Source organism: Pungitius pungitius, chromosome 16, assembly GCF_949316345.1.
Source record: "Pungitius pungitius chromosome 16, fPunPun2.1, whole genome shotgun sequence".
Lineage (NCBI taxonomy): Eukaryota > Metazoa > Chordata > Actinopteri > Perciformes > Gasterosteidae > Pungitius > Pungitius pungitius.
Window position 1 is genome coordinate 6497671 of NC_084915.1, and position 16718 is coordinate 6514388.

The following is a 16718-nucleotide window of genomic DNA, read 5'->3' on the forward strand; positions in this document are numbered from 1 at the left end:
TGGAAGAAATCAAAGATGACACCGAATCTCAGACTCAGCGTTCACATTCCAGCAGCTTACGCACAAACACGACGGCCTCTGTGTTCTAAATGAAACAATATGTATTGCGTTTCTGCTTTAAGGTAGTATTACACCAAATGATTTGCTTCTGGCGGTTCATGAGCTGTTTATTCCAATCTGGAGATTTAAACCAAAAATATACACACTATTTATGTAACTGAGTACATTTTAAACATTTAATAAATTTAGGTTCTCTAAAAGGGGAACATTATTGCGTCAGTAACCAGTTTGAGCTGAACTGAGTGAGAACATAGTTCTTGCACACAAAACATAAGGCCACAGCAGCACTGAAGGACAATACCAGCTCTCTCAATCCAAAAATAATGACGTAATCCTGCAGAGCGCAGGCCCTCACAGAATGTCAGTTCAGATGCTGCAGACATGCTCATTAAATGGATTTAAGCAGTTGTTTTTGGCACAGTGTAAATCAACACCAGGAGCCATGGTGATGCACATCTGACTGAACCCCCTATAGAAATGTATTTATATACTAAAATGTAATACCTTTGAAGGGTGCCGAGACAAATTTCATTTTCAATTTTGGAGTAGTACTCCATGCCTCTAACAATAAAGTTAATTTGGAGTGAAACCCCCTCAAATAACCAGCCAATGCTCTATTACGATGACAAGGTAATCCGCTTCTTTCAAGTGCTTATCAAAAACATATACCAGCCATAGGGTTGTATTTTATTTTTGTGTCAGTTGAAGTAGAAAATGTAAAAAAGGAATAATTCGTATTTGATGCCATCGAGGAACCACAGGGTCTAAATAAATCCCATTAAAAATGCAACACTAACGAAAGCCACTCTAGAACTGATATTTTTAATGGGTTCTTGAAATTGGATAGAAATATCGCTTTAACCTGGAGATGACAAGTCTCGTAGTGGTTTATGACTTTCTCACCAAAAACATACTTGGTTATTTAACCACAACAGTACTTGTAATGTTACATTCTCGGCCTTGTTATGTGCTAACATATAAAACAATCTATTTTTTTGAGACGCACACTTATTCCTTTTCATTATTTCATTTCCACGGTTTAAAATACTGACCTTGTTTGACCTTGTTTGCCGTGCATCTAATAAAATATTTAAATTAGGCTAAAATGATTAATGATCAGATGGGTAGAAAAGCAATGAATTACTCCTCCAGTCGTGCAGATCTGTGTTGCTCACAGACCGTGAGTGTCTTGGTAGCTCATTCTACTCAAGTCATTATGAGTCATGAGTTGTCTGCGTGAGGAAACATGTTGGGTCAAGACTGGCTGGACTTCACATGTGGTTATGTGAATAATTGTTAATAAGGGTTTAATCAGTAATCCGTATGCCTCATTGTAGGGAGGTGACATAAATCATTCCTACATTTACTGAGCCAATCCCAGCTGACGGCTTCAGATGAAGGCGGGCACATCTTTCTTTAAGGCATCACCGTTCTGTAAACAGTGACCCTGTTCGGGTTGCTTGCTCAAGCAAAGCACACAATTAGTACAAGCACTTGTTTTAAAGTTAACACCTCACCAGGCAACGGTTTGCCGTACTAGAGTTGAGCTGATGAAGAGCCCCTGCCCACCACAACTGTGCTCTGTCTTTAGTGCTCAACAGTACTAGTAGCAAAACACACACACACACACACACACACACACTAAACTAAGACCAACATTACACCTGCAGATCAAAAACACGTTGGAATCCCCCCTCGGTGCAGGTTGGGGTGCTAACTGCAGCATTTAGCTCAAACCATTACAAGGCTGTAGAATGTCTTCATCTTGTTCTAAAGGGGCAGTGATTTCAAATGTGTCTCACCTCATTGTGTATAGAAGTGTTCCGTTGTCGACTAGCCGCAGCAGTTTGTTGGGAGTCGTCATGTTATGGGCCACCGATTTCTTTCCGTTATGGAAGAATGTATCAGGAGTCCAGATCTTACTAGCCAAGAGGTTGTTGAGGGGTAAAACCTGCATGGGCCCGTCAAACTTAAGCCTCTCGTCCCTCCAACTCTGACGGAAGAAGACATCGATGGTGTACTCCTAAGGGGAGGAAAGTGCAAAGTTTGATGACAGAAATGACACGTGTTGTTTTGTGTGGAAACATGACCAGCTGTGTGTCAATGGGCCGTAGTCAGTCGATCGCTTCACCATCTGTAAACACACACACACAAACTCCTCCATCCAACAGCATACGATGGCACAGACAAAAGACACTGCCCTTTCAAAGTTGTGTAGTCTTGCATCATGTAACGGTTACTCTGTTAACGTAGTGTTTTACCTTTTAGGAGTGAGACACAAATCACCCTCATCTACAAACCTTGATGTACATCTGTTTCATGTTCTATTGTTATGCAATACATGAAATATTAATTTGCGAGAAAGTGTTTCTGTGTTGAACCAACACACGGACAAAAAAAAAATAAACGGCTGCAGGAAGTAGCCCCTCAAAAGGAATTCATTTCACATCATTCATTCAATGGGACTTGGTGTCCTAGCAACAGACTTCCCTCATCAGCTGTGTACAGTGGCTGTGAGGACTGAACGCAGATGTTTTAACAGAGTGAGATGGAATTACGCCGTGTCTCACGCAACAGCACACATTGCTGGTGATCAATAAAAGCACGGCGTATATGTGCTCCTCTCTCATTTTGCTCGCGCCGTGAAAGGGGCTCGCGTAGCGCGGCGCTCACCAGTGAGCTGCAACCGGCTTCACCTCCCTGAGAGAAAGAGAAAAAACGATAAAGTCATTTCTCAGTGGCTTTAACAACAGAAAGCCATCATCCTCAGCAGGAGAGGTGTGCGGTTTCCACTCAACCCATCAACAGGGCCCCTCTAAACATTGGATGGTGGCTGCCTATTAAATGATGGGATTGGCCTTCTGGTCGTCAGCATATAGTCCCATAAAACATGTACGCTGCATCTGTGAATATAGCACACAGAATGGTTTTACAGACAGATTTAAGCACATTCACACACACACACACACACACACACACACACACACACACACACACACACACACACACACACACACACACATCTCACTTGATTTCTTCAAGTTAGTTTGGCAATGCAACCCAACACATACATCCACTAAACACAGTCATGGCTAGAGGGCTAGAATATTCAAGAAAAGTAATTACTTTTAATACTAAAAAAGTATTTGCTGGCGTTTTATGATGATGCTTGATACATTTATTGAATTAAAAAACGCCTTCAGACTGGAGCGGACATCAAATATTACTTGAATTACCAGAAAGGACAAAACTTTGTTTTTAAAACAACATTGTAATTAAACAAATAGATTAAAAAAAGCTGTGGATGCTAAAATGCTTGTGGGCACATCAAGGCTTTTAGACTCCTTAAGGCTAGTTATGAATATTGTGTTCAATTTCTGTTAATAAATCCGACTTAATCCTAACAACTAAAAACAGGAACGGTCAAGAACGGTGCTTTTTCAGTTTCACTGGTCAATCTTCTTGCCCACCAGTTACTACACATTGAATTTAGTCCTGCATTGAATGCCCAGTGCAGACAACAAAGTATTGTTCAGATCACAGGAAAGTCGCCTACAGGCAGTAGGATGTGTTGATCTTTGTCCTGCGTGTTTTTGGCAATGCCACAAGAAAGTTTCCTTCTATATACTTTTATTCTGGCACAAGAGACACTCTAGCCATTTAATTCTCCATTACCACGGTTATACTCTTGTATGCACTTAACTATTCTGTCCTTTTTTACTTTGAGATCCAACTCGACTGCCAAACCTCATCCCAATCAGTGTAAAACGTCCCGAATGAATAAACACAGTAGTGGCCTTGGCTCAGCCATCGTTTGTTTGTTTGTTTCCCTTGAACAGATAACTCCTGGAAACACAGTGCATTCATTTGAAGATTGAAAGACAGCAATGAGGGAAAGTGTGGTCAATCTCCACCCTCGGCCAAATGGCTCAATCGGTTAAAATGTCAGCTGGGGTTCCTCCAGAGTGAGTGATTGATTTCTCCTTGACAGAAGGAGACAGAGCAGAGCCTCCGTCCAACAGTAGTTTTCAAATGTCTTTTAATTTTTTTTTTTTTATAGCGACAAGGATCATGAATGGATTTACTGTAGCAAGCAACTGTAATTTAAATGGCATTCATGGCACCTGTTGAATAGATTCATGAATACCAAATCATCCGCATACAATATATATCATATATTTGAAATCCCGCCTGTACGAGAGAGGACATGTGGGGAAAGAAAAAGGGGCATTCAACAACGGCTCCAGGATGGATTGGAAGTGGGACCTAAAGGTTGCATGTTTTTTGAGTTATACAAACAATGGATCACAAGCCTTCCAGCAGGGAGGCACTAGTGGGACAAGCGGCCCAAAAAATGACCATGACTCTGCACTTCATCACAGTTCTGCGGAGCAATTCCCCGTCTTTCAGCTCATTGTTTTATGTGTCTGGTCTGTAGTTTTGCTGTTTTGGTTTCTCTCTTATCAGCATTATTTCCAGACACAGCTGGCAGCTGTTGTCAGCTGTGAGTATCTGACTGACCCAACGTGCAAATCCTGCCCAGCACCACATGGCAGACGGACAAGCAGCCTAGCTGGTGCACACGTTGTTTAGCGACTAGATATTTCCATTCATAGTTCAACGATATAAACAAGCAAACATGCAAAAGAGATACTGGCGCCTGCTGAAATGTATTGGGCAATAAAGTGGCTCAGTAGGATTTCACTTTCTTTAGGTTTTGACAACAAATTTAGTAAAGTTGCTTTATTTACTATACATAAACAGCAATTTTTCAGCCTTTTGCATTGTCAATTAATTCATATAATCAGCCGATAAGGTCTCCAGTTTATTTATATCGTAATGATGTAAAAATCACCATTATTGTCCTATAAGGCATAACTAAAAGTATCCCCGAAGTCAAGGTCAATAACCAAACACTCTGAGTGAATACTGCAGGATTCTGTCACAGCAGTGCGGAAACGAACGCACAATCGGACAAAAATAGGTTTAAGGAAACAAAGGGAAGAACAAGCTTGTCACGCACATGCAAACATGTCTCTTTTGCCCACATGAGAGCGTTGGGGGAAGCGGTGGAGAGAGTGAGGGAGCTGCAGAGGAAATGAGGAAAATTAGGAAAATGATAGGAGTGGCTGATAAGGTGGCAGTTTAGGTAGAAGGTACACCAGACTCTGCCAAATGAGTCTAGACACGGAAAAAAAGCCGACAGTGTCTGGTTCTCTGATAATGGCAGGAAGGTTGTGTCTAATATCTAATAGAATATTAATGCAGCCTTTTATCTTCAATTAATAGGTTCATTAAATTCTAAACATTAAGGTATTACATCCCTCTTTATTTCTGCACGGTAACTAATTGTCCGAGGCACTTGCTCGATGCACACGTTTTGCTCGTCCGCATCAGCTGACTGCTTTGACAATCTTGATGCAGTGCCCCTGCCAAGATACATCGTGCAGGAGACCCGTTTCTCCAATTTTTGTGCAGACATTTTGCAGGGGACGTATGGTACAATATCTTGTTTTCGACAGCAAACAGCAGAGCAGAGATAACGCTCTGATTACTGGGCGTGGTGATGATGTAGGCGGCTTGCTGGAGGCGGTGTATCCATGCGACTCGGGTCTGCTGAACTTCTCAGTCAAAGACTTGATTAATGTCTAGTCTAATTACTGGTCCTTCTGGCTCTCGGCTTGTCAATTATTCTCTTTTGCTTCACTTCTTGTGTGCTGTTCACCTTCTCCCTGCTGGGAATGTAACCTGTGTAAGACTTTTCAATGAGCTGTGAATCCCGTACCAACTCCAATTATCTTCAGTGTTCACCAGCTTCCGCACCTCTGAGGCATCAATACGCTTTATCACTTCCATTGTGTCCGACTAACATCGTTGGCGTTGCATACGATCACCCTGAAATCAGAAGGTGGTAAACACAAGAACATGTTGTAGTGAACGAAACAGCGACGTGATGTCTTTTTTGGAATTATTAAAATTATGTTTTTTCTGAGCTGCTCGCGGGGAAATAAACGCAAGTGGCTGCCACTTGACAAGCAGAACACTCAGAACCGATTAACTCTATCATTTCATTGAATGGTAACGTCCACAAAGCCCTTGAATCCAGACGCCAGTGTTTCAGCCGCATTTTCCGGGACGGCAGAAACGCTCGCATTGATCAATCGACCCGTCTGCTCGGCTCTGATGATGTAGCTACCCCTGCTCCGCTCTTCTGCGTTAGCTTGAAGGCCAGCAGTGTGGGGTTATCATTTCACTGTTAAAAGTTTTATTCAAGTGAGATGGATTTGTCCAAAAAGAAGTTTTTGAATGAAAAACAAAAAATGTAGAGCTGTGGAAAAGGAAACAATCGATGTGGTCACGCTATTCTGCAGCAGAGTTCCACAGTGCAGACAATGCTGTTTAGTACTAGTTAATTATAACTTCAATAATGCTGACAGAAGCTCACTGTAGTTTACAACACCTCTTTGTCCATGTTGGAAATAGGATTTTGGAACAAGATAGCCATTGATTGTTGGGCAATTGATCAGGCGCCAATGTCATCGGCGAGCTGCATGTCGAATGACCACTGATCAATCAGATCCTAGAATGATAACAACTCTTTAGTTGCCATTATTAAGTACAAATGCATGTGCATTTATCAATATGTTTCCTATGTTGAGGAAAAGAAAATGATCTGGGCAGTATTACATTTTGACCAATTTGTGTTGCAGTTGTGTTGACTAGGTTGTCATGAACAAATAAATAATATAAATTTGAAAATGCATTTTTGTACATTTTGAAGATTACTTTCATATGCCACTTCAGAAGAGGATGGATTATAACAGATAGCAAAACACATCTGACTCATAAAGGTCAGATGGAACGATGATCAAATGAACGGAGAAGTGATAATGGATATAGTGAATAAATCAGAGATTGTGTTTTTCCTGTTCTACTCTTTTCCATCGGTCAAAAAACGCGTGTTTCACAACCACAGGATGCCAAAAGTGTGGAATGTCCCTTCCAACACCATTTGTTCCGATGTTGTTGTCGTCACTGATATGATTGCAGTTGGCTAATCTACTGAACACGTTGAAACTGGGGCGAATACAATGGGTTGCTCTTAATCCAAAATAAATCACTTCCTGCCGTTTGTTTGAAATCTGATTGCAGGGTTATGAAGTCTTCGGTTTCTTGTGACTCCTATTTTCATATTCAATTTAAGGTTGTTAATGGACTATGCTTGCTCCACTTTCAAGTTGTTCTCGCCCTTCGCATGAATCATATCGTGATTCAAAGGAACACGACGACACGAATGGTGTCTGGAAGGTGGTGTAAGACAAATTACAAAATGTTGAGAATACGGCTCAATTGGAATAGCAGCTCTTTGAACAAGGTCAGGGTGATTGATGCAGAATACAAGAGTTCACTTACACATTTTTAGTAACACAAAGCTCCATCTGTTGTGTTCAAAACACCTTGACCTCCTGAGGTGTTTGGGAGTTTGAGTTTCCAGAGATTTTGAAACCATTGTGGGATCTGGCCACCACTGACATGTTTGTCAGACCAGGCTTCAGCTCAGTACCTGTGACAGCCTCAATCGCATCCCATTTCATCACAGCAGACCTGTCAAATCCCAACATGAAACGGCTAAATGTGCCGTGACACTGCATCATTCATGCAGTGTAACTGAGATGCAACTCACGTGGGAGGGGGGGGGGACACTGGAAAAAAGGCCAAAGAAAGCTAAGCAAGAGTAAGTAAAAAAAAAAAAAGGGGGAGGCAAGAGTTGGAGAAAATGCATCCACCTACTTACCGGAGATAAGCATCAAGATTGTAACCCACATTCTGGGTCTTGGTGTGACACGCTGCAAGAAATCCGACACGACTCGGAACAACGGTCCCCGTTATCGGCCTGATACTCAAGCTTCACTCCGATTATGCAGTTAGCTTCCCTCCTGTTGCGATAGTGGCACGCTGGAGGCAGATGCGGCGTATTTGGGTCCAAGTGTAAGCTGAACGAGTGGCCCGCGGGGGGGGGGGGGGAGCGCGAGAAGCAGACATTTCTGGGACACTTGATGTAACTGAGATGGGTAATTGGACGACTCGACGTAAAGTATGGGATGCCTAGGGTATATAGAGTGTGCCCTGTTTAGCAGTCTCTTAGTTGTGTAAGTCTCTCCATGGGGTTATGCTTCACATTTTGGTCGCGCTAGAGGTGTGACCCCGAGACACTTATCCTCAGAACGTTGGTGACTTCTCATTCAACGTCACTGTGGCAGAAACCACAAATCCATCTATGCATCTATGAAATGCATGATCACGGTCCCCAGATGATGTATCGTACTGATTGGCCATGATTTATCACAATGGACTGTTGACTTCCTCCTTTAGCGTCATCGCATACAATTCAGTGCTACTTCAGTGTCTCATTGTTTCCTCTAGCCTTACACAAAATAATGAGTTGAAATAGTAGGTAAAGCTTCAAGGTAACTAATTATTGACTAAAATTTCCATGGATAACCAGTTATTTTAAATATTGAAATAGAAGCTCATGTTTTTACCTTTTTTTTTTTAGTGTGTATTTTACAGATATTTAAGCAGCAAGGGTGAGTCTGGGTTCATCGCATCAAAACGCAATGGTGGCAATTTTGGCGTGGGTTATTCATTCATATTGAGGAGCCACTTTCCATTTAAAACTCATTAAACAGTTATACAGGTTTGTCAAATGAATGATTAAAGAAATCTGGAGCGTAACAACTAATGCAGTAACATCATGATAACACGAAGCGAGGGCTAAAAGATCATTTGCAAGTCCTTGGCAGCATACAGCAGTCTTTCGCCTACTTTATTTTAATGACTAGATAGCTGCCCTAAATTAATCTGTTAAACTCTGGCGAATTGTCTCCAATAGAGAATACTTTCATTTGGGGAACACATCAAGGAAAGATCTTAAAAAAACTTCTTGACACCTCTGAAATACCTCCAAGATCCTTTTAACTGACCTAGAAAAACCTGGCCCATGCTTTGGTTTCCCAGAACCGATCACTGCAATGCACGATGCTCCGGGGCTCCACACTTAAATGACACATCTGTCTCGGTATCAAACTAGATACCTCCTATAGATTTGACTTCATTGGCTCAGACTACCAGAACTATGTGTTTTCAAAGCCCAAATATACTGTATATATCTTAAAAAAAACATTGGACCATTCAATACATCACACGTTTAGCTGATCCGTAAACCTGGTGCACTTTTCCGCTTGCTGAAGCAACAGTACTATTTTTTTTTTCTTCACACTCGAAACTCCAACCGAGCCACCCACTCACTCACTGGAGGGTGCCCTGCCTTTTGGAAATGGTCGCAAGTTTCAGCAAATCAGGCCACTCATAATTGAAGTCCGCGGACAGGGCCGACTTATTTAGTGCAGCCAACTATCCACATTTGCTCACTGTACTGTAGAATCGCCTTGTCCTCTGATTCCCTCCACTGCTTAGAGTGCCTCAGAGCTCCTAGAGCTGATCTGTGTCCAACGCTTTATTCCTGTGGATATCCTGCAACCATGTTCACACTCGCACTGCCACACATTCTACCATTGAGCAGGTCGAAATACGGGATGCTGAATTAGAATAACCTAAAGATAAAAAATGAATAAATTGCTTTATACACATATTATAGATGTAAACACATGCAATCTACATTCAAATGTATATTTACCAACTTGCAACATGTTGTACTAAGTCGTCTGTTTTCTAGTGCGATGCGTCCTGACGGCTCTGTAGCCTGAACAAATTTGAGGGTAAGGTGTGGAAAATCTTAAAAGGCAATGCTTGAAGTCTTAGTGCACTGTTCATGTGCAGAAGGAGACAGATTAGGCAGCGTAGCCGAGGGCCAGAGCCTTGTTTGGGTAATGATCAGTGAAATCCTTCTAAAACATTTCAGATATTTAACAAATTTGTGAATGCCTCATTTCCACAACTGTGGAATCCTTGGCAGCTACAGGCCAATTGAAGACATCCCAAAAGCATAAGTGTGTAGGGACTACCGGTATTTTCGCCTGGCACAGTGATAGTAGACATAAAAGGACAATGTCCCCTCAATAAGAAAACATTACCACAAGTGGGTTGCCATGTCCTGGGCAGACCTCATGTGTGCCACTGACTGTCCTCTGTGGAGTTGATTCATGATGTTGCCAAGTGCAGAATGAGAGGAGAATAAAAATATGGTCTTCATTTGAGCCCAAAGAGACCCAAAAGGTGATATCTGTTGAAAAAGATGAATCACTTTCTATTGTAATAGGTAAAAAAGAGGCTAGCCCTCTCTCACGAAGCAAGTCCACCACACTATTGTTAGCACCTTCAAAATGGCAGATATAGACTGTGGAAGTTTTAAAAAGGTGGATGTGTCAAGTTAAAGTTAGTAATTGTATCCTCACCATGCCATATGACTGGCAAAAGGCCTTATACGTTATAATATGAAATAATAACAATGAAAATCAGAGGTTTTATCACTTTAAATAGTCTGACTGCAGGGACGTATAAAAAGCTGTGTGTTTGCTTTGTGGTTGTTTTGCAACTCTTTTTGGATTTGCATCCGTTTTTATTCTTTTCTTGTTTCTTTGTAGTTGTTTGACATCCAAAAACTGTTAACAAGTGACTTCACGGAGAGTGAAGTCACTTGTTAACAGTTTTTTCTCTCCTGTATTTGACCGGGAGACAATGGAGGTGGCATAATACCGTTGTGATGTGTTCACAGCGGGGGGTGGGGGGAGGTCAGCAGTCGAGCTGCAGAGTTCTGAACACATTGGAGTTTGTTTGCTTTTGCAGTAGGCCGGTCTGGAGGTTATGAGGGCATGGGTGAGAATTTTGGTGGCGGCAGAGGAGAGGGAGGGCCGGAGCCGTGCAAAGTTCCTGAGGTGGAAGACGGCTGTCTTGGTGATGTGGTTGCCGTGGGTTAGGGAAAGAAAGGGTGGGGTCGAGGATGATACAGAGTTCGCTGACCTGGGGGGAGAGGGGTGACGATAGAGCCATTAATGTTGAAAGAGAGAGAGAGAGAGAGAGAAGGTCTGGGCTGAGCGGATGAGGGAGTTGGGGCCGGTGACGAGGATTTCAGATTTATTGCAGTTGAGTTTGAGAATTTTGTTGCATCCGGTGATTTTTGTATGATGGAGACAGGTGGTGAGAGTGGAGCGGGGGACTGAGGCGATGGTCTTGGAATCATATTTTCTATTCACATTCGGCCACATGTCACCCAGAGCTATGCTGATTGAAACAATGTTTGGGGGCTTAAATCAGTCACTCAGGAATATCACTCTAGTTAATATGCAAAAGGTAATGTAATTAAGTATTTAACTGGCACTGAATAATGCAAGCTACCTACTGTGTGTGTGGGTTTTTGAATAGCAGGGGGATGGTAGAAGCCCATTAATCACAATAATACAGCTATAAATGAATTGCAACAAAATGTTGTCCAATGGTCTCTGCATCTGGAGATCTGTCCAAAGGCAAGACAAATTTGTATAGCATATTTTAACAGTTAAGAAATTCAAGTGCTTCACATGATACCATTAAGACATCAGGCAAGAGAAAATTACATTTAAAAAAGAATCAGTTCAATTACAAAAGCAGCAAACAGAAAACTCTTTAGTCTTGATGTTAAGCAGCTGAGAGTCTCAGCAAACCTGCAGCTTTCTGGGAGAAGACGAGTCCGCGCTCACACAAAGGTGAGATGACGTCCGTCTGTCCACATCCCACCACCCAACATTGTCTTAATTAATCAATACATGAGGTCCCAAAAGGGGGCAACCATATTTTCTGTTTTGGCAAAGGATCCAGTTCGGGATGAGCCTGCCAATTCGCACACATTTGGCAACAATTAAGAGTAATCAATCCAGAAGAACTAATCATAAACAATGGCCATTATGCTAAATAGATGTAGCCCTTAAATGACCATGTAATAAGCAATAAAAGATAAAATGGAGGTCATATCATATGGAGGGATTTGTAACAATGGCCCTCCGGTGAGACCACAAAAAACAAAAGCATTAATCATGCTATGTCATACAGGCTGTAGAGCAATCGCAGCGCTGAGCCGGAGAATCAACCCGCTGCTCAAGGCGGTCAATTAGAGCGGTTTGATCAAATATGTCGAATGCTGCATAAGGTCCCAAGACAAAGCATGAAACATCTCCGGCATCTGCTGTTTGAAGAAGGGCATCCGAAGCCCAAAATGGAATTAATACAGAATAGTTTTGATGTTTATAAAGAGAGTACTTTTACTGAAGACAACAGTATTTGTCCTAATACAATGTCATTACATATATCTAATCTTTCCCTGATGGTAATAACTGACCCGCAGTTGATTTTGTCCTTTATAGCCAAGTAGTGAAATTAACTGTAAGGCCTAATGGCTTATACCTGGAGGACATTCATCTACTAATCCCATTAGTAATGATTTACTAATTAAATAAAAGTGTTTATATTACCCACTACTGTTGGGCTAAAACAATATTGCCATTAGATGATTTTAAAATATTGTACAGCTCAATAGGTAACAGCAACAGCATTTTACAGTGAGAACTTGGCTATACTTTAAGGGGCCGTTATTCTCACTACACTGTTTTGTTTGCTTAGACATTTGCATTATTGATTAGTTTGTAAAGAAATAATTGTATATATTTGTCATTTTTGTCATTTATGTTTGTTATTTCTTGTGTGTGTGCGTGTGTGTATAAATGCTGCTGGAGCAAAATAAATTCCCCTTGCATGATTAATAAAGTAACTATCTATTTATTTAACCAACTAGGGTGCCATAAAGTCCACTCCTATTTGAGAGGAGGCTGAAATCTCCAAAACAAGGCAACTCATGGCAAAACAATCTCGACTGCATATCATATCAACACATGCAAGAGGGAAATATTAAGTTTTTTTTCATACAGAAAGAGGTTTTAGAAGAGGGAGTCTTATATGTTGCACGCAGCACTTACTAACAACAGAAACAAAATGAGAGAAGCTGACTGGAATGTAATTGTTTTTGTTTTAATGTGCGCTCTGAATGATCCAAAATGATAAATGCTCTCCAACTAGTTCTGTCACAGTAAAGTGAACACCAATAACATGCTTAAACCAGATGACTCATGATTTGGGAAGAAATGCAAACATGAAACATACTCACCATGTCTGTATCCGACACCGGCCCAAAACTTGTAACAAAGATGTTTGTCCCCACTTCTGTCACACTCTCTGAAAAAGGACAACATGAACCCAGAAAAATGAAGAAGAAGAAGAAGAAGAAAACGTTACGGTAAAGTCTGTGTACAAAAGGCTTTGCTGCAGCTCTGTCTTTGTTGAGCCGATTGTTTGATTACACGTCAGTGAAGTCGGCCGGTTGGCATTTAACTAAGCCGGTTCACGCAGAAATTCGACTATAATCAAGGGTTAGAGGAACGAATCAAACTGAGGACAAGCTGGATGTATGCAGGAGCAGTGAAGGATTCATGCCCCCGTTGGACGGCTTAATATCTGAGTTCTTGCCGTCTTTGTGACTTTCTCGAAAACTGTGTCAACTTTGCTGTGCCAGCGATTGCCGGTTTGGGCACATAATGCTGAACAAATAGTATGCTAAAGGCCTTTTCCAGAAATGCATTGCTAGACGGGCATTGGTAATAGTACTCTCAAGTGTTGGGCCCAGGAGGGTTTTTTTAATTTCGATTTGGGGGAAAAAATGTTGCCGAGCAACTTCAAAGATGCTTTGGAAAGTCTTTTAGTAGGTTAAAACTACCATTTGTTTAGCTAAACCTAGTTTTGTCCACTACAGCATAAAACATGCTCCGGGCCAGGCTCGAGTCTGTGTCTTTGGAGAAAAGACATCCCTTTTGACCCCAAATAGATTGAGTCGACTTGCCCCAGGAACATTTACGAGTCCCTGAGGAACTACTGGCTAAAGAATAACAAACAGAAGTCATTGTTCAGAATGCAGCTGTGCGCGTGTTTTTTTTTTTTTTTTTACACAATTAAAGGGAACATGCTACTGCTATTGCACAATTCTATGCACATATTATAATCACATTAGGTGTGTTGTAGACTATTATGTATCTGGCATGACGGTTAAAAGCTTTGTCTGCTCTGTGTGTTTGTAGCAAGCCACTTAAATCCTAATCTAATGTATTGTTGCATGTTAGGTTGCATTACAGGCTCCATTGCTGCCTTTGTTCCGTTACAACGTCCAAAGGGGTTGATTAATCATTGTTGTAAAATGTTCCAATTGATCATTATATGGTTAATTAGTCAGGACTTTATTAATCGTGAGCTGCGTAACAATTGTTTTTCCAAATACTTCTCAAATGATTTGAATAAAGCATCAAGCAAGGCATGATGTGATAGTCGCGACAGACAGATCATAATTTCCCCTCTTCAGAGTGGGCTGAATCCGCTCCTCTGGGGCAAATGTGTGAAGCAGGCTTTTGGGCTCTTGGTGAGACAAATGGCTGATCCCTGCGGTGCAACCGTAGAGCGATGAGGCTTTTCTCCAAATGTGAATGGATCCTCGGCTCTAACTGTGTCCCAGATCTAACTGACCACCCACAGGTGAATTTTTCAATCCTCTGGCAAAGATTCCCCACGAGAGAGAGGGCTATCCACTTCCACATTAATCATCCCTCTGACACAAATAGCTCTTGCAAATGCATGATTATCACAACAGCCGGTCAGCAGTTTGCATGGTTGGGGAACAAAATGAGTCGCCCTGTTTCTGTTTACAACAAAGCACCAGAGCATAGGGCAGTGCTAATATATGGCGCTGAAAATTAAATGGAATGGGTTTTCTACAGTTTCTATCCCGTCCGTGTTGTCTGAGGCGGCCCCTCTTTGTCTCAATAGGACTGTGGCTGAATGGGGGGTGGAGTGCAACAGGAGCAGGACGATGGGTGGCATTGTTACCGTTGAAGCTGTGGACTTTGACTGAGTGTGTGTTCTTGCAGGTAGACCCCTGGACTATCAACTAGTGCACTACTATAGTCCTGAGCACTGCTACACTTTGTCTCTATCTGAAGTAAGAGAGACACAACACGTTTACTGCCATACGCTGATTACTTAAAAACACAAGGGGATACTAATATTCTCCAAAATATAGACGATGATTTATGTTTTTGATGAATAAAAAAGGATTTCATTTTATTGTGTCCATCTTTCTAATCCATCTTTAGCTCAATAAATCATACAAATAGCTCGACAGCATCAGCCTTCATTTTAATGTTGGCTTTGCTAAGCATGTGTTGAATGTCCCCCTGGTAGATGAATGAAGTGAAATATTTCAACCAACCCTGGAGGTTACAGTCCCTCCAGCTCTTGTGGCTTATGCCGTTCTAGTGGCTGTACTTGTGTTTCTCTCCGGCCTGCCATATTCTCTCGAGCCTGCTGGAAAAGCCTGTTACGTTTATCTGCACCACACAGGTCTGTGCATTCAGTGTCTGCACTACAAAGGAGAGCCATCCAGGCCTCTCGCTCTCCATGCCCTTGGAGATGCAGAATATGACCAAATCGGCTGGTTCCTTTCTCCGGCTGCTGTCGTGGAGAACAGCTCACCCAGCCTGAAACGTCACGCTCGTAGCTTCAGCAGCAAGCTGTAGAGCAAAATCCGGCTGGCTGAGGGAGCATGTTGACCTGCTGCTATGCAGCCCCTTGAGGTGTGAATATTTGGATGAAATAGAATCAATTAGAGGGATTTCCACTGACATGTGCTTATTTGGCAGTGCGCCATTTCCCCTTAAACACTAAATGTAGCCTCCTTTGGAATTATAAAGTATATTCTATCCATAAAAATTAGTAGGGGAAAGTTGCTGACAAAAGCAAGGAGGTATAGATTATTCAGTTCAGATCTTGTGATGTTAGGATATTGTTTACAGCAGCTTGTAGACTTGTAGTCATTGATGGATATATTCCTGTTAGCCAATCACTTTTCGAGAGCTGAAACAAAATAATCAAAATAATCAAACTGTGAACTGATGCTCACCTCCCAGTCCAGGACGTAGTCTGTTGTCATATCCATCCAACAGCCTGTCAAGAATTCGGGTGAAAATGGTGATATTGTCTTTACTGTCATCAGGCAACGGCTCCCTGTGTCCAATGACTGCCCTGCAGGGAGAGATGGGGGCGGAAAGGTTGGGTCAAAAAATATGTCATATTTTGTTTGGAGTTTGAATGTTCTCAGAAATTTTTATATTTAATATAATCCACAGCTGTAAAAATGACTCATCTCTTAAACAGTTGAGTCCACAATCCCCTGTTTTAACGTTTCTCTCAAAATCTCTTGCATTGATCAGCCACAGGCTTCAATCAATATTTGGGTAGTAAGTGGTTGTGTTTGCCTTTGTTGTTTTGGTCTTAACAGACTGAAGCCTCCATAATTACAAAGATAGCCCAGCAAATTCATCAATTATTTCCCAAGAAGGAAATTCTTTTTGTATTTGTAATATGCCCTCAACCCTCTGCAGAACAATATTGTAATAAAATTTAATTAGATGAAAAGGCCACTACACTGTAGGTGGAACACTGATGAGTAACTCGTAGTGTCTATTAATTAAACCTAACTCCCCCGAGGAGCTGACCTATAATATCTAAATAAACCCTATGAAGACGTGGTCCTGGTACCGATGCACTGCATCGTGCTGCTCCGTAAAGAC

General features: G+C 41.7%; 1 protein-coding gene across 2 annotated transcripts in view; it reads right to left on the reverse strand.

Moving 5' to 3' along the window:
• The window catches only part of gabra3 (gamma-aminobutyric acid type A receptor subunit alpha3), a 64496-nt gene that overhangs the window by 12524 nt on the left and 35254 nt on the right, over positions 1–16718 (reverse strand). For both annotated transcript variants that reach the window (XM_037467181.2, XM_037467179.2), the window contains exons 3-5: positions 16049–16170; positions 13214–13281; positions 1863–2083 (exon numbers count right to left, since the gene is read on the reverse strand). In XM_037467181.2, the coding sequence (XP_037323078.1) occupies positions 1863–2083; positions 13214–13281; positions 16049–16170 (411 nt within the window). The remainder of the gene's footprint in view (positions 1–1862; positions 2084–13213; positions 13282–16048; positions 16171–16718) is intronic.